Below are 24,894 nucleotides of genomic sequence, written 5' to 3' on the forward strand. Positions count from 1 at the left end.
ATGGCAGCATAAGCCAGTGGTCAAAAATAAAGGACTTTGAAACCAGGTAAATCCATGCTTGAGTCTTGACTTCATCTTTTCTACGTATATGATTTGAAGCAAGTGGATTCTGCACTTAGAGAAACCAGTAATTTTCTGTAAACCTGTATCACCAGTCTATCAACAATTGATTTTTCCAGTTAAAAAAAAAAAAAGGAAAGGAAAACTTGGAAATGCTTGGCAGTGGTTGCTGGCTGTGGTGGCGCATGCCTGTAATCCAGCAGCTCAGGAGGCTGACATGAGAGGATTGCAAGTTCAAGATTAGCCTCCGCAACTTAGTAACTTAGTGAGGCCCTAAGCAACTTAATGAGACCCTGTCTCAAAATAAAAAAATAAAAGAAAGGGCTATAATATAGTTCAGTGGAAAATTGCCTCTGAGTTAAATTCCTAGTACCAAAAAAAAAAAAAAAAAAAAAAAAGGGAAAAAGATGAAAGAAATACTTGGCATCCATTTAACCACCTGGATGCCTTGAGAAAAGTTATCCTGCAAAGAGCTCTGGGTTGGGGTCAAGAGACCCGGAACTAGGTCCTGATTATGACTTCAGTTTATTTTATGATCTTGTTCAAGTGTCTTTCCTTACCAAGACCTCAATTTCTCTACTTGAAACATTTGGAAATTATTTTGGATGATCTTGAATGACTCTTTTAGCTCCCCAAATCTGAAATTAAATTTTTAAAGAAAAATCTCTTAGCCACAACCATCAATGCCCTTAGGCTGTAAGCTGACCTCAGTATGACCCCCTCTGCCAACTCTGGAAGCTGCCATCCCAGGAGACTGTGGGCTAGAACACTAATATTGTATGCAGAAATCTCTTTCGGATGTGAAAGTCTCCTTTGAGTGCATCATCTGTATTCCCATCCCGAGTCCAATGGCTGGGCTTGGCTTGCTTCCCAGAACAGTGAAGAATTGCTGGAAGGAGGATTTTTTTTTTCCTCCTTCACCTGTGTGCTGCTTTTTCTCTGGACCTGTTGTCTTCCTGAGCCCTTGGCTACTGAGAATTCTATTTCCTGAGCCATCTGCAGTCCAGGACTCTGTGCTAGGCACTGTGAAGAGTGCAGAGCCACAGAAGTCATTTTATTCAGAGTGTCAGTCTGTGACAGGTAAACATAAAACAGAGCTATAAAGTTCATAGGAGGCTGTCAGGGAAATTCTGTGGTCTGTGATTGTAATGTTGGACCTTTTTCTGTCTTCTCTAGAACCCAGTTTCTTCTACCATAAAGTTGGGTCTCTGATCTCCTAAGTTCCCTTGCTGCTCTGGAAATTCTCCATAGCCTCAGTGAAGGAGTGATTGTTGTAGACTTTCTAGAGGAAGGAAGAACTTAAATGCTACCCTAGGATTTGAACTGATACAGGAGAAATGGATGAGAGGATTCATGACTGAAGGAAAAGGAAAATGCCTAAGCACTAGCAGAGACTATAGAGCACAGATTGAGGGTAGATCAATCTGGGTGGGATAATCTCCTGATTAGGGCACAAAGCACAAACTGGAACTAGGAATTTAACCCAGCGGTAATTTTCCACTGAAACACATTCTATCCCTTTCTTTTATTTTTTATTTTGAGTTAGGGGCCTCGCTGAGTTGTTGAGGCTGATCTTGAACCTGCAGGCCTCCTGTCTCAGCCTCCTGAGATACTGGGTTATAGGCAGCCCTTGTTTTATATCTGAGGTTCTGGGTCCCCAGGAGTTAGGGTCCATCCCAGGGGTACCTACAAACAAAGTAGGTTAAAAACCTAGGGCTTCCTCCTTAGCTAAAGGACCTAGTCTGCATATTATGACAGAAAGAACTTTACCAAGAAGGCATGAGGGTTAAAGCAAGGAAAGGCCCCCACTCCAGGTCTTCTCACTCCAATCTTTAGGTTCTATGTTGTTAGGAAAAGGAACTACATGAAAAAATAAGTCTTCCAAGGATTCCTGTCCTTGTTTCATGGTATGTTACCTTCCAAGTACCTTCTTGAACTAGGGAGTGACAAGAGGGTTATTTTGACGGTGTCTTGGAGTTGGATTCTAGATTTGTCTACCAGGCCTATTATCAAAGAATCATACATACTAGACTAAGCTGTGGCCTCTGTCCTCCATCCTGCCAGCTAAGGCTTCTGATTTCTGTCACTCCTCTACAACCACAACATCACTGATGCCAAGTCCTGACTCCTTGCTTTCTTTCCATCCATCCTTCTTCTGTATCCCACTGCTGCTAAGACAGCTTTGGCCTTGTTCATCCTGGACTTTGCCTTTGTCTCCAAACTGATTTCCCTGTAGACTTCTTTCACCTTTAGTCTAATGTGTTAAGAAAGGTTCCCAGCATAGTGTCAGTGCTTCATAAATATTACCTGTCGTGACACAACAACAATGATGATATTGCCAGATTTAACTTCTGAAGCACGGCTCTGATTCTGCTTTTCCCTTGCCCGAAGCCTTAGTGGCTTCCAGTTGGCTGCTGAATAAGTTCAAAATCTTTATTCAGGTCTTTTGAGGATTATTTTTTCTGAGTCATCTGAAATGATGTGCCCCCTACCTATCATCCCAAATTTATTTCCCTCTCTCGCTTTTTTGTCCTCTTCTTCTTCTTTATTATCTCTTCAAGCTTATCAATCTCCCCCAGCTAAGTCTTTGTTCACATTCTCTCTCCTTGTTTACAATGCCCTTCATCCCCTTCTCCTCTAACTTTTCTTCATCCACTAGGAAGTTTCTGCCATTTCTTAATGGAAGATATCATGAAAAGTTCATTTTCTCTCCCCTATGTCATCTACCAAATGGCAACAGATGTTTTATGAATTATTGGAAAGGCCTGGTTCAGCTCTGTTTTAAAGCAAGCCAGAGTTTGAATTAGGGACGTTGTCAAGGCCTGTGCAGCCAAGTCTCACTGCCTAGTCCTTGGAGAAATTTGGAAGCTTCCCAGTGCCTGGGCATGTATTCGGTTTGTCAGCTCCACTTGGTTATGACCCTGTATGCTGTGTATAAGCAGACTGGCTCCTCTTCTAGAAAACTAGCAAGAGAGGGTAGAAGTTCAGGGGAACTCTAACTAGATATGAAGTTAGCCCCTGCTGGAATCAGGAAAGATCGACTCTCCAAGGTATAGGGACCTATATGACCCTCGGAATTTCAACACCCTGGAGGACCCATTTGGGGCTGGGGGTCTGTTGGCAGGAGTCTTAGGTAATTATCATCAGTCATTCAAATGTCAAGAGTCTCTAGCCAGGCAGCAACTTGGGGGACAGATAAGAAATTCAGTCCTGTGGGTGATGGGATGTCAAGAGAGTCTAAGCATAGTGTCAGGGTCCTGCTCAGCCAGTTAAGAGTTTGAGTCAGGCCGCTAACCACTGCATCTCTCAGTTTAGAGCACACTAGTCCTATTACTGCACATTCCCAATTGGGGTCAGCAAGGAGGGTACACAGGAAAATAAGACTCCCTTTTTGAGTCGGAATTGACTTGGAATAGGCATGGCCTCAATTTGGAAACACCTTCTTCTGCTCTTTAATTCCCTTAGGTGTGCAAATTGGGGAGGCAGTGGCTGACATATAGCCACACTCAGAGTCCTGCCTCCCTTTCTGGTTCACAGTCTGGCTCACCAGGATCTTGCTTCCATTTCAAACTCAAACCATGAACATGCCACCCTCTGGGCCACCATTTGGAAAAGCCAATCTCAGGCTGACACTCACTGCCTATAAATGGCATGGAATTAGGCTAATCAGTGGCTCTTAATTTCCCAACAAATGCGGGTGCTGTGCTAATTGCCAGGGTCCACATGGGCAGATCCCTGGTTGGCGACATCAAATAAGAAAAGTGGTAATTTGGGGGCTGGAGTGGGAGAGGGCCTGCTTTGTTGGCTGAGCCAGTTAAAAACTGTATTACCCCCTAAGTGAGCCACAGTACAGAGAGCCAGGGCCTGGCTTCCTTATCAGCCAGGGGACTAGGTAAGTGGCCCACAAGTGTGTTTGCAGGAGCTGAACCTCAGTGCTAATGCTGAGTAGTTTCTTGTCCACAAATGGTTTTGTGGTGTTGTTATTCATCAAGGAAGATTTCACCAGTAGCATGGAATGGTACTGCCAGGGCAGCTCACCAGGGATAAAGCATCCCAAACCTTGGTCTGCTGTTCCATGGCAACATGGTATTTCCAGACTCTCCAGGCAACCTTACTGGCATCTGCTGCTGTAAAAGATTCAAATGGAAAAGGGCCACTGCTCTTTCTCCATTTAAGGCTGAACAAGTTGTGAAGACAGGCAGCCATTCACCAAGGACAAGGGTCTTACAGGAAAAATACAGCTCCATTGGCATGGGGGGTCTCCAGATGCAGTGTATATTTGAGTGACTGTTAGAGCTTTCCTGTCTATTACAGTCTGTTGGTGGAAAACTACAAGATTAGAAGAGACCTCCTAGAGGAAAAGGCAAGGGGATATGGGGAAAAGTAAGAGGATTGCATGAGCAAAGTCTGGCGGGAGGGAAATGGAGTATGTAGATGGGGCAGGCACTTTGGGTGAAAGAACAGACATTGGTGAAGAAGACAGGTATTAGTTATGTCTTTCTAAAATGTATACATTGAGCCCAGTCTGGCAAAAATCCTACCCCATGTCTTCACTCCACCCAGATTGTCTGAGGCCTTTCCTGAGGAATGGGAACTGGGAGCCACACCTAATGCCTTCCTTTGGGTAGGCATTTCTTCTCTTCTTTCTTGGCTCACAGTGTGTGTGTGTGTGTGTGTGTGTGTGTGTGTGTGTGTGTGTGTTTTGTGATAGCTCCCGTGCCTACTAGATTCACTGAAACTCTATATTTCGTAGGGAGAATAGAGACCCAAAGGGGAAGATGCTTGCCTGAGGTACACAGGAATACAGAAGCCATGGAACACAGGGGCTGAGAACTTAAGATCTGGACAGACTGGTCTTGGTTTAATCACTGGCTTTACCATTTAGTTTTCGGGTGAGCCTTAGCCTCTCTGAGCCTCACCTTCTTCATAGGTGAAAAAGGAATCCTGAACATTCCTACCCAATTGAGTTATTATGGGTATAATATGGCATAACAAAAGTAGTACAGCATAGTTCATATTTATGTAGTATGACCTTAGAATATGTTGATGATTAGATGTTATTTTCCTTAAAAGGGGGGCCTATCATTCATCTTTTTTCCTTCCTCCTTCCCAGCATATATAAGGCACTCAAATATCACTTTGTCTGGAATTTATGTTCAAAAGACGTTTGTGGACTGGATGAATGCATGAGTGATTAGAAAAAGGAGCCATTCACACTGGTGAGCTCTATCAATACTTAAGTCCAAAGTTTTTAGCTTTCTTGCAGTTTGGCCTCTTCAGGACTAGAGCTGGGCCAAGCTGAGAGTCTGTCCTCTGTAGCCCAGCCTAGACAGTAAAGTGACTTGCCCATTCAGGTGCTATAGCCAGTACCCCATGGCTCAATACTCAGATTTTCCAGAGCTTTGGCTTTTTTGAAGAACATGGGATTCCTCCCTCCCTTTGGCCACACTCTATGGTATTTGTGGTAACTAACATCTAACTCTAATGTGTGAAAAGTTCCCATTCTCTCTTGCAAGAGCTTCACCATAGCACTGGAATTGTCAGGAGCAATAATGACCCCCTGCTATGGGTGAAGACACTGAGGCTCAGTGATTGGGAGGGGCTGAACCACACAGCAGGAGGAGATGGAAGAAAGGCTTGTTCCCATTGTCTGACTAAAACTCTGGTGGTCTTTCCACAAAATGAAGGTTTTGGGGGTCTGTAATTCTTTTTAGGATGTAATTCCAGTGAAGTGAAGTATACTTAGCTGAGCTGAGTCAAAATACCTTGATTTCAATCATGACCCTGTCAATTATAAGCTGGCAGCTCTTAAGTGAACCAACTGTCATCTAGATGTGCTTGCTTCCTTATCTTCTTGTTTCAGGTCTGTGATGGGGCTTTTAGAGCTTTGGAAAGTCTGAAGCTCCAAGTCCAAATGAGTGACTGGAGAGAGAGGCATTATATCCATGAGACACCTGAAACTCAGCGGGGCTGCAGCCTCAGCAAATTCACATGTGCTTTGGGATCAGCTTGGGTGTGTTGAAAAGTTTACTCTATTATACTGAGATGTATCCAAAAGGGCCCTTGGAGACCATTGAAACTGGTACTTTCAAATTGTATGGGCTCAGAGTTAGGTCTGAGAGGCAGTGACTTAACCCAAGACCACATGCTGAGGTGGTGGAGAGCCAAGCCTTGAAGACTAAGTTAGACACACCAGCCGGAGGCTCCTACAGCCATGCTGCTCCCATTATGGCAGAGCTTTGCATGTGGCCTTGTGCTGAGTGCTTCATTTGAATTAATTTTAAAGTATAAGATGAAGAGAAGAGTTTCACAGAGAACTGTGTATATCAGACAGTATTCTAACAGGATTGGGTTTTTTGTTTATTTGCTGTGCTGGGGATGAAACCAGGGCCTTTAGCATGTTAGGTGAGTGCTCTATCACTGAGTCACACCAAAGGGTTGGCTTTTATATTTTCTTTTTCTTTTTCTTTTTTATTGTTGGACATGGTGACTGTAATCCCAGTGATTCAGGAGGCTGAGGCAGGAGGATCACAGGTTTAAGGCCAGCCTGGGCAAGTTAGCAAAACCCTATCTCAGAATTTATAAAAGGGCTGGGGATGAAGCTTAGTGGTAAAGTGCCCACTAAGGATTGGACTCAGTACCAAAAAAAATACAGACACACCCTCACACACACCTACACACAAATGTGTGATTTATAAAAGTAGTATATAATCATTAAAGGAAATTTGGACAATAAGAAAAGTTTTATTTAGAAGGCAAAAAATTGAGGGGTATTTTTAACCCTCAGAAATATCCCTATAAGAAAGTTGATGTCCGGCAGACAGGTTTTCCGGCCAGTCATTCTCCAAACCCTTCAATGTCTCTGGAAGTTTAGTTATGGAGAGTAGGAACAGAACAATCCTTAGAGTCCTCTGAGGACTTAATTTAATTCAACAGACTTTAGGTAGTTAGATATACTGCTACTAATAATCATAGTAGTCTCCTAAGCATTTGCAGAGTCCCCTCCAGGTATCTACTTTTTTCATAAGCATTAGTTGATTATTTGATCATTAAAAGAATTCTATAAGGTAAGAAAAATAAATATTATACTGTCATTTTTCAGTTGAGAAATTTGAGCTCCAGAGAGATCAAGTAATTTGCCCAAGATAATACGTCTAGTAAATAGGAGAGCTTCTGACTTCAAATACTTGTTATAACAAAGGCACTTAATAGGCATCTCTGGATGAATGAATGAATGCTGATTTCTCTTCTAGAGAAGGCTCTAGAAAGCATCTGGTCTATTGATTTCCGATCTATGCTTTGGGAAGCTACAGGATTCCTTGGAGCCATCTGGGAATGGTGGGAGGCTGAGCAGATGGGGCTCAGTGCCCCTTACCCTGCTACATCCAGAGTTGTTTCATTGTTACCCATTTAGTTCATGGGGTATTGAAAACAGTTCATCTAGTCTATCTCCAATAGCAGTGGTTCTCACATTCTGGAATACATCAGAATCTCCCTTGGAGAGTTGGTCTGGGGTGGGTACCAGGACTCTGTGAATAAGTACGATGGTCCTCAGGAGTATGACTCACTTTGGAGATAGTGGCCTATGTCTACTTCTTAGAGTTGAGGAAGGTAAGATCCAGAGAGAAGCAAGAGATTAGCCCTTTCGTGCAATTCTATAGGAGACAGGTCCCACTAGGAGTCTGATCCATGAGTGCCTTATCCACTGCCCTTCCCCCTGTATCACAACAGCAACTAAGCCAGAAAACAAATGACACAGCAGAGAATAACAAAACGGTTTCCATAGCAATGCTTAGTGGCTTGTGCCTGTCAGGATGCCTCAGACAGATACTAATGTAAACCCTCAGCCAGAACTGTGGGAAACGTTACCGACTTAGTCCACATAGGGGGTGCTTGAGGATGGGAAAGAAGAGGATGGATGGCATGATTTTGTCATTTGCCTCAGTATTAAAGGATTCTTCCACATTTACTAACATCTGACAGCAAAGACAGACCAGACCCAGGAGGGCTAGGAACTAGATCCCAAGGAGGAAACATGGGGCCATCCCAGTGGCAGATGGTGAGGTGGGGGAGGGAACAAGTATCAGTTGAACATGTATCATGTGACAGACTCTGTGTGAGTGCTCTATGTATTTGTTTTAAAAAAAAAAAAAAGAAAAGAAAGAAATAAAAGGACAAGGGAAAGATGATTGTCCTTATTTATAGATGAAGAAACTAAGGCTTAGGCATACACAGCAGATGATAAGCAATGTCAAATCCAAGCTGTCTGGGACCCTACCTACTAAGCTGCAATGATTGGAATTTCCAGGTTCTTTGACCTACTGAGTAAGGTCTTGAGATGTGTACTATTCACCTGGCTTCTCCTTGTCCCAACTAGAGACAGGAACAATCATGCAGGAAGGAGACCCAGGGGAACTCATCAGGTATTTTATTGTTTAGTTGTGTTTTTCTTTTCAAGATCAGGACTTAAGAACCTTCAGGGCTACCTGCCTGACAGGCCCTCATTTCTGAGTAGCCTCATGCTTCCCAGGAACGAGAAGATGTCCCCAAGAGACTCTGGCAGCTGGGTCTGCAGCATTTTTCTTGCAAACACTGTATCCTCTGGGAATGCCATTTCTCCCCCTGACACACAGTGCAAAGATAACAGCACTGTGCCCCTGTGTCCACGCCCCACAGTCCTGGCCCTTGTCAGGATTAGGGAAGAATGTTGCTTCCAGTGAACTTAGGTCAGTGACTATAATTATCCCAAAATGGCAATTTTCCTTTCAAACATTATTAGTTTTAATGAACTAGGAACATTCATTAATATTTATTTATAATAAATATAAAGAAAATTTATATTTATTAACCCATTATGCATATGTTTCAGTCATGCATTTCATTCAAGAAAAAAAAAAAAGACAGAGGTGTGATTTAGAGTAGAAAAGATACCTTATTAGGCCTGCAGCACCAGGAGCACAGCATTGCTTCCTGAGCTGCCCCCTGTTCACCTGGTAGCTCCTGCATTTGTGAATCATAGTGTCCCATGCTCAGGTCTAATCTCTTAAGCCCACCAGTGATCTCTATTTTGGAAATTTATCCACCATTCACGTTTTATAGGCACTTGCACCTTAAAAATGTCCAAAATGGGTGTCACAATTTTCTCCCCAAGGCTGTTTCTTCCCAACTTCATAGGTAGAACTACTTTCCTCGCTTGAGTCCTGTCACTTACTTCTTATATACAGTTCATTAGCAAGTCCTAACAACCCTCCTCCAAAGCAGATTGTAAATGTGTTCCTTTCTGACTGTCCCACTGCTGCCAGCCTACTGAGTCACCATCCCGTCCTGCTTGGTCTTCTGCAATGCAGTAACCTCCTAAGTCAGCTCCCTTCATTTTGCCCTGGTAATCAGCCTACAGAGAGCAGCCTTTTGAAGTGCAAGTTAGAACTGATCATCCCCTGCTTAGAACTCCAGAGAGAGACTTCTCTGCATACTCAAATGAATTCCTAAGTTTTCATCAGGCATCCCTAAGTAGTCTCTTTCACTCTCCAGCCATGCCCCCCATCGGCATCCACCCCACCCACCTAACATGACTCACTGTGGTCATCTTTCTTTTTTTTTTTTTCAAAATTCATTTTTTTATTATTATTATTAGTTGTTCATCTTCTTGTACCTGGAAATGCAAAGCCTCTTCCTAATTCTGGCCTTTGTATTTGTTATTTCCGTTGTCAGCAGGGTCTTCCCTAAAGTACTTGTATAGCTGTCTCCTTGTCTTTCAGGTCACAACTTAGAGGCCATCTTATTGGAGAGACTTCCTGACCCCCAGTGCGTCTGAAACATATCACTCTGTTTTGTTTCCTTTATAACTTATTACTGTCACAGCTGATTTTCTTGTGTCCTTGCTTGTTGCATTCCCATTAGAGTGTAAGCCTCTTTCAGAGAGGGACCTTGTGTTATGTTCACTACTAGGTTTCTTTATTTTTACTTTTGGAATATTTGCATACAAAGAATAAAATATCTTGCAGATGGGACCCAAGCCTGAGTACAAAATTCATTTATGTTTCAAAACACCTTGTACATATAGCCTGAGGCAAATTTTAGACAATCTTTTTTTTTTTTTTTTTTTTGGTAGGGGCGGTGGTGGGGTGGGGTGGGGTGTTACTGGAGATGAACCCAGGAGCACTTTAAAAATCACGACCTTCATCCCCAGTGCTTTTTATTTTTTGAGACAGGGTCTTGCTAAGTTGCTGAAACTGGTCTTGAACTTGCTGTCCTCTTGTCTCAGCCTCCTGAGTTGCTGGGATTATAGGCATGCACTATAGCATCCAGTTTACAGTCTTTTTAGTGTGCCTGTGTTTTGATTGCAACTCATCTCATGGGCTTAGGCATGGAATTTTCCACTTATGGTGTCATGTCACTGCTCAAAAAGCTTTGGATTTTGGAGCATTTTAGATTTCAGATTTTCAGATAAAGGATGCTTAACTTTTAATGTAATGGTAGATTGTGTCATTATACATTTGTCAAAACCCATAGATTGCACAACACCAAGAATGAACCCTAATGTAAACTATACATTTTGAGCAACAATGATGTGTCAATGTAGATTCATTGATTGTAATAAATATATCATTCTGGTGCTGGGATGTTGCTAGTGGAAGATGCTGTGAATGTGGAAAGGTAGGGACTATATGAAAACTGTATTTTCTGCTTAATTTTTCTGTGAAACTAAAATTTCTCCTAAAAATAGTCTATTTAAGAGAAAAAAATATCAATGTAAATAAAAGGTATTAATCCATAGATTTTTTGGCTATTCTATAACTTTCTTATTGGCATGAAGTTTGATACAATTTTACTGTTTTAAAAAATTATATATATATATATATATATATATATTATAATTTATATGTATATAATTTATATGTAAATATATATGGAGAGAGAAGAGAGAGACTGACTGTCTTCTGTCTGCATGGCCTTTCTGGACTCACTCATCTCCTCCCTCTGCTGTTGCTGTGGGATGGGTGCTTAACCACCTAACCCAGCACTTGAGCTCTTTCGGAGTCAGTCAGTGATTACTAAGTGGATTGAACAGAATAGAGCACAGCACCAAACACAAAGCTCATACTCAGTAGTGATTGGAACCCCAGAGAGAATTCCTTCTTAGATTTGGACCATCTATTCCCATGTGAACTCCAGCACTTTCATTTCCCTGAATGTGGATTCTTCTGGACCTTCTTACCCAACCCCCACTATTTCTCTAATTCCCCAGCCTTCCTTCTGCACACTGATGAGTTCCAAACAGGCTCTGAGAGAACAATGTAGGGAAACTCTTGTGGAAACCAGGCTCCAGGAAAGGCAATAATCTGGCTGCTCTTGGGTACAGAACTGCATGCCCCTCTGCTGCCCTGAGGCGATCACTATATCTGTTTAATAAGATGATACTTAGTGAAGACAATTTGAAAGTTGCAACCAGGTATGAAACACCAACACTCAGGCTGGACCAGGGGACACAAGAGCAGTAGATGGGACTGTGGTTCCAGTGAGAGTCAGCAGACCTGGACTCAAGGCAGCTGACATGACTGAACTAAAGGAGATGGAGACTCTGGATGTGTCCATCTTGGTGAGCCATCATTTTTAGGGCCCATGGCTGGTTCTGGATATCACACTTGTAGAGGGATGAGGACAACCTGCAACCTGCTGAGGGAGGGGCCCTGGCTGAAAGTGAGGACAGTTCACACCACCCAGTGTACAGAGGGAAGATATGTCACCTACAGTGGAGAAATCTTAGAGAACAGGAGAGCCATCTGTAAACACCTAAAGAGATTAAAATCTAAAGGTGCTGTACTTATGTCCTACTTCCCCAACCACCTTCAGGGCCAGATTTTCTTTGGCAGCTAGACTGTGCTAATTTCTGAACTTCTCCTAGCCACTGTGTCTTCATCCATAGAGAATGATTAAAAAAAAAAAAAAAAAAAAAAACTTTTTCCCAGGGCTGCTATGTTAAATGAGATAGGTCATGCAAAAGCCTATAGCATCATACATGATAGGAGACCCCTGAGAGTGTTAATTTCCTTTCCTGTTTCTTCTCCCAGGGCAGCCAATAAGCCTAGGAAAAAAGCAGTTCTAACAGAGAACACAGAATTCAGAAAGATAGTCTTTAGAGAAGATTTCAGTTGTTTATAAAACAGGCCAACACGTTTCCACCTCGTAAGTTCTAAATCCGTCATCCCTAGCTCCCTAGATCTAAGAATAGTCACCCAGTGGAGTCAATGTGCCACAGCACGCTCTCTCTGCAGGTGACTGAGGAATATGTCCACAGCAGCCTCAGCACCTCCTACTCCTGGGGGAGGGGGAGCGCTGGCCGCTGCCTCTTCCAGCTTGGCTGTTTCTAAACCTCACCCAGATTCAGTTTTCTCTCCCATACAGGGTTGATCCAAATGCCTGCCTCACCGGGCTGCTAAACTATCAGAAGAGATGCCCACTTTGATGCAGAGGGGGGCAGTGAAGAGCAGTGAGAAGGCAGGCAGCAAGGACTTCGACATGGTATTGTCTCCCTAAGGGTCTCAGTTCCCTCTTATGTAAAGAGAAGAAGAATAAAAAGTACTGAACAACCTTTTGAGCACTAGGGTTCCAGAAGAGGTTCTAGGATAGTCCCTAGGCTTGCAGCTTCAAATCAGTCTATGCAGCACACTTTTATGTATCACCAGAACCATTCTTCTGTGTGTGAGGAACCCAGCCTGAGAAGTGAACATTTCTCCACTCTGCACATCTGCTCCCACCTTCCTTCTCTTTCTTTCTTATGCCCTTCCATACTTAGCCACACCACTACACAAGATCTCCAGGTTCAGGAGGACTTTTGATTTGTTGCATCCCAGCCTCTACCCACTCTGGAATGTCCTTGCCAGCTAGGGGCCCAGGACCTTCCCAGGCAGCCTTCCAGTCATTGCAGAGTTGTTCCTGGTGCTGAGCTGGAATTGGCCATTCCCATAGCTGCTTCTTCCCACTTCTGTGGGTTTCCTTTTGGCCTTCATTAGCTGGTCATTCATTCATGTGTTAATTCACACAACAGTATTTATTGAGCTCTGGTATATGCCAAGTACTGTTTCAGGTGCTGGGTACAGACACAAACCAAACAGATCCCCTCCTCTCAAAGAGCTTGTATTTTGGTCAGGAAAGAAGTAATAAACAGTTGAAAAAGAAAAATACAGCAAGTGAGAAGATAAGAGACAGGGATGGGGTAAATCACTATTTAATATCAACAGAGAAGGCTTCTCAGATAAGTGACATTTAAATAAATAACTGAACAACATAAGGGAGTGAACCTGGGGAAAGCAGAGACAAGGATGTTCCTGATAGCAGGAATAGCAAGTACAAAGGTCCGGAGGTGAGTACTGTTTGAGAAAATGTAAGGAAGCCAGAGTGACAGAGTGATGTCAGAAAAGTGGAACACAATGGGATAAGATGTCAGTGGGAAGCTGAGGACCAGCTAATGTTATTCTGATTAAGAGGAGAAGCCACTGGAGCAGTTAGGAGCCCTTGTAAGACCACCAGTGAAAGATGATGGAGTGAGTGAGAAGTGGCCAGATTCTCACCTTCCCAAGTCCCTTCTTCCCAGCCCCTCATCTGTCTTACCTGGTAGATAATCACAGCCTCCTCACTGGTCTCCTTGCCTCACCTCTGTCAACTCTTCTCACCCATTCTCAGGACTGAAGGGGACCTAGTCCATCCTGTTCCTACTGATAGCCCTCCCTGTGACAGTTTGGCCACAGACCCACAACATCTCCGGAATAATTTCTTATTCAGGAATGGCTTCTTCCTGCTGCCTCAGCTCCTTGCCTTTTGGCATTATTGGCTCTAGAAAGTGATGGATGGACTAATTATTAAAAGGCCAACACTGACAGTGTCTCTTCACCCAGCCAGGCCCAATGGGGGCCATTGTCTTCTTTCCATTTACAATAGGAGCTGCTTCTCTTCTGTGTCAGCATGACCAGGGACAGTCTAACAGTTCTCTGCTCTTAAGGCCTGTGGCCAGGAGGCAGCTCTGGCCACAGACCAGGGAATAAAGCTAAGTAGCCAAACACAGGAGTGGGGTTGATGACACCAGTACTCAGCCCCTCCCCTGCTTTTCTTCACACAGAGCAGTGGGTTCAGAGAGGGTCAAGGGAAAGGCCCACATGGATTCACTTTACTCAAAGCCTGTATTCTAAGTGCCTGTTCCATGCACCTGAGGGCTGATCCATGAGCTATCTCTCTGCTTCAAGCACCCCATTCTCACCCCTAGCTTGCAGAATGGTGACACAGTAACAAGTAGAAATACCTGTAGAATCAGGAGCAGTGTGATGTGGCTGCTAAGAGAGGTCTGAGTACCATAGATGCTCTGAGGAAGTGAAACTAACAGCCTTCCAACAGCCCAGGAGGATCCAGCCCTACACCCAGACACATTTCACTTCTGCAGCCATTGTGATCTATGGAGGCAGCTCAGAGTGGGCAAATTTCAAGGGACTTCTGTCTATTTTTATTCATCTTTCAAAACCCAGTTAAGAATTAACCTTGGAACATTCAATGACACCAACCTCCTGTCCGCAATAGAGCATATCTTCCTCTCCTCTATGCTACCTCTGTCTCTTATAAAAATACTATTTTTTGAGTCATCCTGTGAGATTACTTGTTTAAAAATTTGGAAAATACACAACAAAAAAAATGAGAATCACCCTCCCCACAGTTTTCTATTTCTGCCTCAAAAACTGTTCTCAGGATGGGATGTATCCTTTAGGATCAGTACATATAAACTACACAGCAGCTTCATATAACTGGAATCACACTCTCTCTCCATTGTTCGGCAACCTATTTTCTCTTAAATGTGATGGATACCTTCCCATGTTGGCCCATTGAGCTCTGCCTCATTATTTTTAATAGCTACATATAACTTAATCGTAGGGTCAACTCCTAGCTTCTTGAACATTTTTCTTTCTATTAATGGATATTCTGGGGTTCCCCAATTTTTGTAATTACAAACAGTGCTACTGTGAAGACTGTTGTATGTGCCTCCTTGGGTCCATATGCCATCAGTTCCCATAATGATCTTTTCCTATGACTGTCTTCCCTAGTGGACTGGGGCCCAGTGAATACAAATGGAGTTGTTTTTTTTTTTCCCCTTCTCTGGGTCTTGTTGTCTAACACAGGACTTGAACCACAAAAGGCACCCAATGATGAAATAAACGGACTCACCATGGGCAGGAGCATGCCAGTATGAATGGCTTGGGTGGATTCAGGGAGCAGGTAGCAAGCCCATAGTACTGGAAAAATGAGCTGGGAAAGGGGGGTGGGGGTGAGGCTGAAAGGGACAGGCCATGGAGAACCAGATATGGGTCCTAGACAAGGTATCATAAGCAGGGTCAGGAAAGATCCCATTGGAGGATCTATCCCAGTCTTTCTTTTCACCTGATTGCTCCCAGCCAGGCCAGGGGCCTCCATACACAAAGTGGAGTAGCTGTTGCAGTGGTCCAGGCAGGAGAGGGAGGACCCAAACCCCTTCTCTCTCTCTCACTGTTGCTGCCTAGACCCAGAGCTCTTCAGGAGGCCTGAAATCTGGCTCTTCACTGTTCTTTGCTCACAGCAGGGCCCTAAGGACTATCCCACCAACTGCTGCTAGAAGTGTAGGATCCCTGTGAGTTTGGGTGACTAGACACTCAGAAGTGTTCCCCAGACTTGCCCAGCTTTGTCCTCACTAGCATGTACCAGCTTGCTGAGTGCAGAGCCTTCCTGTGTGTGAGGGTGCTCACCACACCCTGCCTCCTTCTCTCAGCCTGGCATTGCAGAGGAGTAGCTCTGACTGTGGCCAAGTGTGTGTGAGCTCTGGGACCAGCAGGAGACAATGTGAACCCTGACTTTTCTCACCCCGCCTCCTCTTCCCAGCATCCACCAGAAGTGGGAGGGCCAGCCCCAGGGCTCACAGGGCTAGAAAACCGCTCCTCTTCAGAGTGCCCTCTCACAAACCACAGTTCTCCTGTACCCTCATGGGGGCTATTACTGTCCCTTTGCTTAGTGACAGGAAGCGCTGTTTTGGCTCAAGAGAACAGTCTAACAGAAGAGGTCCTGGAGTCAGATTGCCTGGGATCGATCTAGTTGCACTTCCTACTGCATGACCTTGCGCAGCTCCCAGATCTCTGGGAAATGGGAATCATTTCCGATTGTGCCTCACAGCCTTGTTGTGAGGGTTTGGTGAATTCATACTTACAGAGTACTTATCAGAGGGTCTGACATACACCAAGTACTCAGAGATTTTGTCAGCATTTTCACAAGGTTTAGAACTGGTGAAAAAGCCTGAGATTTGGGAGTCCTTGATTCTAGTCCTGACTAGAAAGGCTGTGTGACCATGGATGAGTTATTTTCCCTCTTTGAGCTTATTCATTTTATCTATAAAAAATGGAGGTAATAACCCCTGGAGGGTTTCTGTGGGAATGGGGTAATATTTATATGAAATTAAAAGGCACCATCCCTAGGTTGCAACCCTTATCCTCAAGGTCAGAGATGGTGTCTAGAAATACAGCTATTATACCCACATTCCCAGTGACAAGATGGGGGAGGGACAAACAAGAAGGGGCAAAAGGATATGCCATCTCTTCTAAGGGGAGTTCCATAAGCTATTGCAGAACATTTCAGCTTGAACCTCATTGGTCATACTCAGCTACAAGGGAGGTTGGGAAATACAATCTTCATTGTGGTTCAGGAGACAGCCAGGGGACTCTACAACACATGTCAGGAATTTGTCCCTCCTAGGCAAGTCCCTCTAGCAAAGATGCCACCCCCTCCTTAACACTGGGCTACAGTCCCAGCACCATAAGGCCCTGAGAAAACCCAGGTTGCCAAGAAGATCGGGCAGGTGCCACAATGGCTGAACAGATTTGGATATTATGTCTAGCTTGTGCAAGGGACTCTGTCAATCCTGAGGTTCCACTGCATGTAGTGTTTTTAGGCTAAGGCATGTGGTGGGTCATGACCTCCACTACTTGTCACAGGCCAGATCGAGCCCTATGAATAGAGGGCCTTCACTCCAAGAGGCTGGGAAACCCTGTGTGAACTATGGGGCTCTCTACCCACTCTGGGACCTGGAGCTAGCAAAGCCAGTCTCCTTCAACCAGATGGCATTAGTGTCCTCAAGGACCTGGTGGGTATCCTCTGTAAAGCCAGGAGTCATCCTCTCACCCACCTGCTTTGAAAACTAGGTGTTCTGTACTCGAGCCAGCCAAGGTGAGGCTTGCAGCAGGCCATGCTCCTTTCTTCCATGCCTTCAGGAGCGCAGCCTGCATGACAGTCTCTTGCCACACCAGCAGGCTTTCTATCCTCACTGTGCCCTGACATAGTGGGCTAAGTGATGTGTTTGTGTGTGGGGTGGGGGGAGCAGGATTCAGACCTATTCTCAAATGCTAGAGGGGCTCGTGTCTTAAAGATGTCCTTCTGCATGCCTTTCTGCTCAGGAGATGACCACTCTTTGCTTTCTAAGTTTGACTGCCTAGTAATTTTCTATAGGAGGTTTGTTCAAAACGTTTGGAAACCTACACTTCCTGTCATTTACCCTGCACCTTCCCATCTGCTGGGCCCTGCCCTCTCCTTTGTGCCTTTTGCCACTGGTGTGGACTTCCTTACCTTTTTCTCCCCTCCCTGTGGTCGGCTTCCCACATGGGTGTGAGCTGTCACCATTTATCAAACTCTGTGCTGGGGCATTAATTTTGATCTTGAAAACCCTGTGAGGTAGGTAGGGACCTAAGTGCCATTATCACACAGCTGTGTGGTAATATGGGACCCAGGACAGCATAGCACTGTCCATAGTAAATATTGAACTATTAGGTCCATACTGGGATCAGCAAACTACTATCAACTCTGACTTATGGCCTGTTTCTTTGTGAAGTCACCACCTAAGAATGGCTTTTAAAGGGTTGTAAAAGAGAGAGAGAGAATAGGGGCTGGGGCTCAGTGGTAGAGCACTCACCTAACACCTGCGAGGCTCTGGGTTCGATCCTCAGCACCACATAAAAATAAATAAATAAAATAAAGGCATTTTGTCCAACTATACCTAAAAAATAAATTTAAAAAAAGAGAGAGAATATGTGACAGAAACATAATGTGACCTTTGAACATTTCCTATCTGCACTTTATGCGGTCTGGCAAGCCCTGGTATAAAATATGCAGAATTTAGCACAGATGTTGGAGACTTACTGCTTGGGCCCTAGAACCCCAGTCTTGTGTATTAAAAATAAAAATCGTCTATCAAATGTGGTGGCTCACAGAGCTGTTAGAATTCAAGCATGTAAAGAATATAACCTTGAGTACACTTTCTCTGGAAGCACTGAGAAAGGGATCTCTGGGCCTCTGACAGGCTTCTCAACCCAGTGGGCATGAATGTCCTGGCTCTGAGCCTCTGGCTACCCCAGCCCAGAGTGTGGCTTCCTTAGAGCATGTTCCCTTTGGCAGGAGGAAAGGGACCTGCCAGCTGCCCATTGTGCCTTGTCCTGCTGGGAGGTCAGCTCTGCCTTCCTCCCACCCCCATCCCTGCTGACAGTCAGCTGTGCCACTCACCAGGGCTGGGCACAAAGCCCACACCAAGTACCTCACTGGGCCCAAAGGTACCAAGGCTCCTCTACACACTCTACCCTGGCTGAAGCACTGGCCTGGCAGCAGGAAATGCAGCCTGGGGCTCATCCTCTCTGTGTGAGCTTCCTCCTGCACCTGCCAAACAGGTAGACATCTGTGTTTCCCCAGACCCAAGCTTTTGACCAGTGCCTGCCTTCCTACTAAGGAAAAGGAGCAGGAAGGGTAATCCCAGGGCCCAGCCAGCCTTCCTCTCTTGCAAGAATGGTCTGAAAAACAATTTTGAATGGAAAATTAGTTAATTGTAAAGATTTAAAAATTCAAATGATCAGATAATCAGAAACAGTATTTTCTGATCTATATAGAGATGAACTCAGTTCTCATTAGCAATGGAAGAATTGAACATAAAAGATCAATAAATTTTACTATATGGAACCATAAACAGGTATATCAAAAGACCTAAAATAATTTTAAATCAAACACAAAAAAAGTTAATGTCAAATATGACAGAGGAAGAATTAATATCCTTAAAATAAAAGTTTTTAAACAACAAAGCTCTTAAGACATAACAGCATTAAGCAAGTACTTATGTAGCATATTATGCTAGACTCTGTACCAAGTATTTTATACACACTTAGTCACTTAGTTATTTAATCCTTGTAAACAACACTATAAGAAAGATACTATCATTACCTCCATTTAACAGATGGAGAAACAGAGGCACTGAGAGCTGAGTGACCTGCCTACAGTGCACAGCCAGCTCATGAATGGTGTAGCTACGATTTGAACCCAGCTCATTGTTGGGTGTGAGCTCTTAAACTCTTATCCTAACCAGAAAAAAAGATAGACAGCAGACAGTACAAAAAGAGGAAGTGCAAATATCTGAGAAACATAAGAATTATTTTTCAGCTTCAATGGTAATCAAAATGCAAATTAAAATGAGATACCATTTTTTTGTCTTTGAATTGGAAAGGCTTTTTAAATATTATAATATTAATAAATACTGGCAATACAAGAGTGAGACAGACTCCCAGATTGCTGAAGTTGTAATTCTGACAGGATTCTCAGAAAGGTCTATACCCTTTGACCAGGAATTCCCATTCTGAGAATCTAATTTGAGAAAATAATTAGAGTGACAAAGATTCATGCATAAAGATGTTTATAGCAATTCTATAAAAAATAATGAAAAATTAGAAGCAACCTAAGTATCTGATAATAGGAGATAAGTAAATTGTTTAATCTTCATAATGGGCAATTAGGCAGCCATTATAAATAAATCTGTATAACAAAAGCACCATAAACAAAGTGAAGTGACATACTGTAGTACTTGCAGTGCACATAACAACAGAGGGAGGATTTATATAAACAAAAGAAAGAATCAATAAGAAAAAGGCAAACAACCAAAGAACAAAACAAGCAAAGGATGTAAATAGGTAATCTGTAGAAGGCATGGCAAAGAAACATGAAACAGTGCTCCATCTTACTAGCAGGAAATGCACGCTAATCAGATATACTTATCAGAATAGCAAGAGTCTAAAGGCAAAGATACAAAGAAACAAATTCATATTCATTGCTGATGGGAGTACAAATGACTTTGAAGAGCTATTTGACCATCTTAAAGTTAAAACATATGAGTCTCTGTGACTCACGGACGGTTCTAGGGATCACCTGGCACAAATGTCAATTTCTACCAATAGACATGTTAAAAATTTTTCATTGAAGTGTTGTTGTTCAAAGTTCATTGAATTACTGTTTATAATAGCAAGCATGTTAGTATTATTGTCATGTAACATTTTTATATATGATATATTACAAAGTAGCAACAGTGATCATTATTAAAGAACTATCATTCCGATGGAAGTGAATTTTTAGAATAGGATTTTACATGAGCTACTATGCATGGTTAAACTGAGTGAGCTAGATCTGTTCCTATCAGCTCAGATAAATTTCTAAAACAATGCTGAGGATAAAGAGCAAGTCACACAAAAGATACATATTTGGATACTATTTTTGGAGATCTTTAAGACAAAATATTACATAGTAGTTAAGGACACATGTATTGAAAAATGTACAAGAGTACAAATAATGTACACCACCTTCAAAACAGTGGTTACTTCTGTGAAGGAGAGCGGGGTGGAGGGGCAAAAGTGGGAAGTGGGACTTTTTATTTTCTTTAAGGGAAGGATTGAAACAGATATGGCAAAATGTTAACCCATGTTCTAAGTTTGGGTGAGGATATATACTTTTCTGCATACTAAATTATTTCAAAATTTCAAGCAAATTAGTTTTTAATTTACTTTTTTAATAATGTACAAGTCCATGGAGAAATGTTTATGGTATAATGTTAAGGGATAAAAGCAGTATAAAAATATACACAAATATTTAAAAATTTCACAAATTAAAGGTTTAAAAGAGAGATACCAGATATTCATGGTGATGGATGAGATTGTGCAGTCCTGCGTTTCTTTACACTCTTCCATTTCTCTTTTTTCATTCCATGAAGATGTTTTATTTTTATATCCAGGAGAAAAAGTTAAAACAACCATAGAAAAGTTAAAACAACCACCTGAAGGTGCTTAGCTCCTAGGAGAGGGATCTGATAGGATGGAGCATCCTGGATCATCAAGTGACCTGGACTGTTGCTGGTGTGGCCATTTTGTGGTTGTGCAAGTCTGAGTTCGTTCATGGCCCTACCCAGCAAACCCTTCCTGAGCACCAAGCACCATGCTAGTGACCCAACAGTGAGCAAAACACACGCTCTTTGCCTCACCACAGAATGTGGAGCTGGTGAGGAGGGGACAGTAAACACATCACCCCATGGATATGCACAAGTGTGGCATGTGCATCTTTAGAGCACAGGGTCCTCATGAGGAAAAAGGACAAGGACAGTAGCAAAAATCCAATATGGAACAGGTGGATAGTGAACCTAGCATTTGAATGACATTTAGATTGGAGTCAAAAGAATGAGGAGGTTTGGAACCTTCAAAAGTGAGGACATTGAAAGAAAGGAAGGCCTTACGGGGAATAAGAGCAGATCTGGGGCGCAGAGGGGAGCAGTGGTGAGGCAGGGGCAGTGAGCATGCCATCAAGGGTCATTGAGCCTTGACTTTTACATGTGTGAACTGGGGTTTATGATGACGCTTTCACCTTCGGGTGAGTGTTCAGCCCTGTTATACAAACCCACTTCCACAGCAGTCTTATCTCTTCTTCACAGGTGGGGTGTGTCACTCCTGGGGCTGGAACGAGCATGGCATGTGTGGGGATGGCACCGAAGCCAACGTCTGGGCCCCGAAGCCTGTGCAGCTTCTGCAGTCAGCATCAGGACTCCTTGTGGGATGTGGCGCTGGCCACTCCCTGGCCCTCTGTCAGCTGCCAGCATATCTTGCACTGGGCCAAGATCCCAAGGTCACCTACTCTCCCCTGGATGCCACGGAGGACACCAAATCTCAGGAAGGCATGGACAAAAGGAGAAACTGGAAGGAAAGACAATCAGAAACTTCAGCCCAAAGCCATTCTGACAATCCCAGGAGTGAAGGGCTGTGATAGACAACCTAATAAAGTGGCTTTTTTTCTCCAAAAGTTTTTCTGGAGACTGACTTTGTTGGGTTATGGGATTGACCTGAGAAGGACGTGGAGGCACAGCTGATTGAGCTGACCACAAACCAGAACAGCAGAGGCTGTTTTCCCGGTATCTAGGCTTTTAAGGAGAACACATCCCTTTTATTCAGTGAAGGATGGGTCCCCACAAAAGGACATGAAAATCTAAAATTCCAGCAGAAGTTTCCAGCCTCTCCCTGCCTGGTAGAGCCAGAAAACCCCACACTAGTGCCATGACTGTTTTGGTCCAGCAGTGTTTGATTCAGCTAGACAGAGGGTTCCTTGGTCATGCAGAAGCAGCCACAAACCCCATGCTGGGGTTTCACTCTAAGGGAGAGAGCTTGCAGTTTGTCCATTCAAGAATACTAAGGTGCTTCACCTGGACACTTTGAAAGGAAGGTGCTTTCATCTTGCTAGCTAGGGCCAAGGGAGAGAGGGCTGGGGTATGGGGTCATGGAATGAGTAAGTAGATAAAAGGACATGATTCTTGGAAAGACCCAGAAGAGGAGGTCCCTGGGAAAACTAATCTCAAACCAATGAAACTCTCAGAAGTTTCATCATCATCTAAGCCAGGCAGGACTCTGGAGCCAACCTGGGTGATTGTAATGGCTAACGTGGATAGTTTCAGACCTGGGGTCTGTGATGACTAAGGTCCAGTGACTTTAAGAAGTTAAGAATCCTAAGACATCAAAGCTGGACCAGGACCCTTAATCACCATCTAGTCTAATGAACCTTCAAATTGCATTCTTCAGAGCCCCATTGAGTCTTCTGAGAATTCAGTGGCTCCTTTATGGACTACAAGTAAAGGAGGCCAAGTAGACAAAGGACTGGATTACCCACCTCCACTTTTTTCAAAGAAGCTTTAGTTCTACCTATATATAATGTATTTAGCATCACATAAGATTTCTTTAGATGATGGGGTCCTTGAGAAAGTTTAAAAACTATTCATCTTATCCAACATTTTCATTGTTGTAGGAAAATGGAGGCCTACAGAGGGGGCAGGACCATCTCAAGGCCATACACTTCACTCCTGATCCAGGGTCCTTACTGGGAAGTGACCTCATCCAAGGTCTTGAGCCAGACAAGAGTGGGGTAGAGAGCAGCCTTGGGGCCAGAAGTGAGTTCAACTCCTGAGAGTATAGAGGAGGACAATCCTGAGCTCCTACAGGTCTGAACCTGGAGCACCAATAGGCTGATCTTAAGCACCAATTCATGGGGTCCTACTCCCAGTCCTGCATCCTAGAAACATGGCAAAGTCCTTGATCTTCACCTCCCACAGCCAACAGAGGTCAATATACCCTGTCTACACACTGAACTGGATTTGCCAAGGTGACCGAGTTCATAGAAATGGAAAATTGAATGGTCCAGAGATGATACTGCAACAAGCCAAGGTTACTGACAACTGCCCCCGGCCTATAGGCTGAATGGTCTGCATCAAACAGGCTGGAAATCAATCACACCTGGAATAATACTGAGGCCCATATTTGCTAGTCAGAGTTTCCATTAGCAAGGAATAATTTAAGCTCTCTCGTATGGTTACAGTGCAGGACTCCCTCCTACTTCTTTGAGTACCTGCTGGAAGAAACCAAAATCTCAAGTCATCTGTTGCTGAATCCTAATGTGTCTCCCAAATCCTCCTTATGAACATCAAAAAGAAGTGCCTCAGGCTCCTTCTTAGGCTGAAACAGGATCAGGTGGTATATCAGCCTTGAGCCTGTTGATCTAGAACCTCAGACTCTTAGAACTGAGACAAATCCTTCTTGAAGCAGGCAGGGCACCAGATAGTCCATAAGCAGGAGAATGACTGGCTTTTGGCACCAAAAGACACCACAGGCCACCCAGTCACTTTAGAGTCTTCCTTTTACCCCTCCTAACAGCAGCATCAACGGAAAGGCTCTCTCCAAATCACTTCACTTATTGGCTTTGATGAGTCTGAAGGTTCTTGTTACACAATGAGTAAGGAAGTGTCGACAAGTGTCTCCTAGATTTTTTTCTGTACCCTCTAATTTCTATTGGTCATTCTCAGACTTTGTAAATGTCTACTCCCCCATTTCTGTTAGACCATGAGCTCTTTGAAAACAGAGGACCAGGTCTTAGTCAATTCTAAAGCACCTTCACTAAGTGTTGGTCCTAGTACAGAAGTTCCCAATAAATGCCCAATAAATGAACGAACTCATTAGTGTACCGTTAGGATCACCCTGAGGTTGGGGGAGGGGGTGTAAATGAGTGGCCTTTGCAATACCTTCGTCCTTACCCATCTTCTGTTTTATCCCACTAATAAATGAACTATGCTGTGGAATCATAGCCATTTGACAGTCAATTAAGGTTAATATATACCACCTGGTTAACTAATGAGCTAGCTTGAGAAAATGCCCATTCATTTTTAAAATTACTTTTTTCCTGATCAACTAAGTAAATTAGTTCAAGAGCTGAACAAGCCCCCGCCCCACCCATTGTGTGCTCACAGGTCTTTGGCCTGACCCCTGGAGTGATTGTTGAAGGTCCAGCATGTACTGGATATTAGTGGGATGTGTCCATCCCTATCTACCACACTCACTCTTCCTTCCTGATCACAGGCACCCCATCTTCCCTTGAAAACCCCCCCACCCTTGGCCCTGGTTGGTTGTGAGAGCCATCAGACCAACCTTAGATAAAATGGTGCTTGTGAAT

The 24,894-nt window shown here is 43.6% G+C and overlaps 1 protein-coding gene across 6 annotated transcripts in view; it reads left to right on the plus strand.

Annotated features, from left to right (window-relative positions):
- Positions 1–22,290, plus strand: part of Sergef (secretion regulating guanine nucleotide exchange factor) — a 224,670-nt gene extending 202,380 nt beyond the window's left edge. For 3 of the 6 annotated variants that reach the window (XM_046438347.1, XM_046438350.1, XM_046438349.2), the window contains one exon: positions 21,842–22,288. In XM_046438347.1, coding sequence (XP_046294303.1) covers positions 21,842–22,273 — 432 coding nt within the window. In that variant the 3' untranslated portion in view covers positions 22,274–22,288. Of the gene's footprint in view, positions 1–21,841 lie in introns of all 6 variants that reach the window. The other 3 variants (XM_046438348.1, XM_046438351.2, XM_046438352.2) reach the window with 2 other exon arrangements.
- The last annotated feature ends 2,604 nt before the right edge of the window (positions 22,291–24,894 follow it).

This window comes from Marmota monax, unplaced genomic scaffold, assembly GCF_021218885.2.
Source record: "Marmota monax isolate L192 unplaced genomic scaffold, Marmota_monax_Labrador192_F-V1.1 WCK01_AAM20220418_F8-fsc00061, whole genome shotgun sequence".
Classification (NCBI taxonomy): Eukaryota; Metazoa; Chordata; class Mammalia; order Rodentia; family Sciuridae; genus Marmota; species Marmota monax.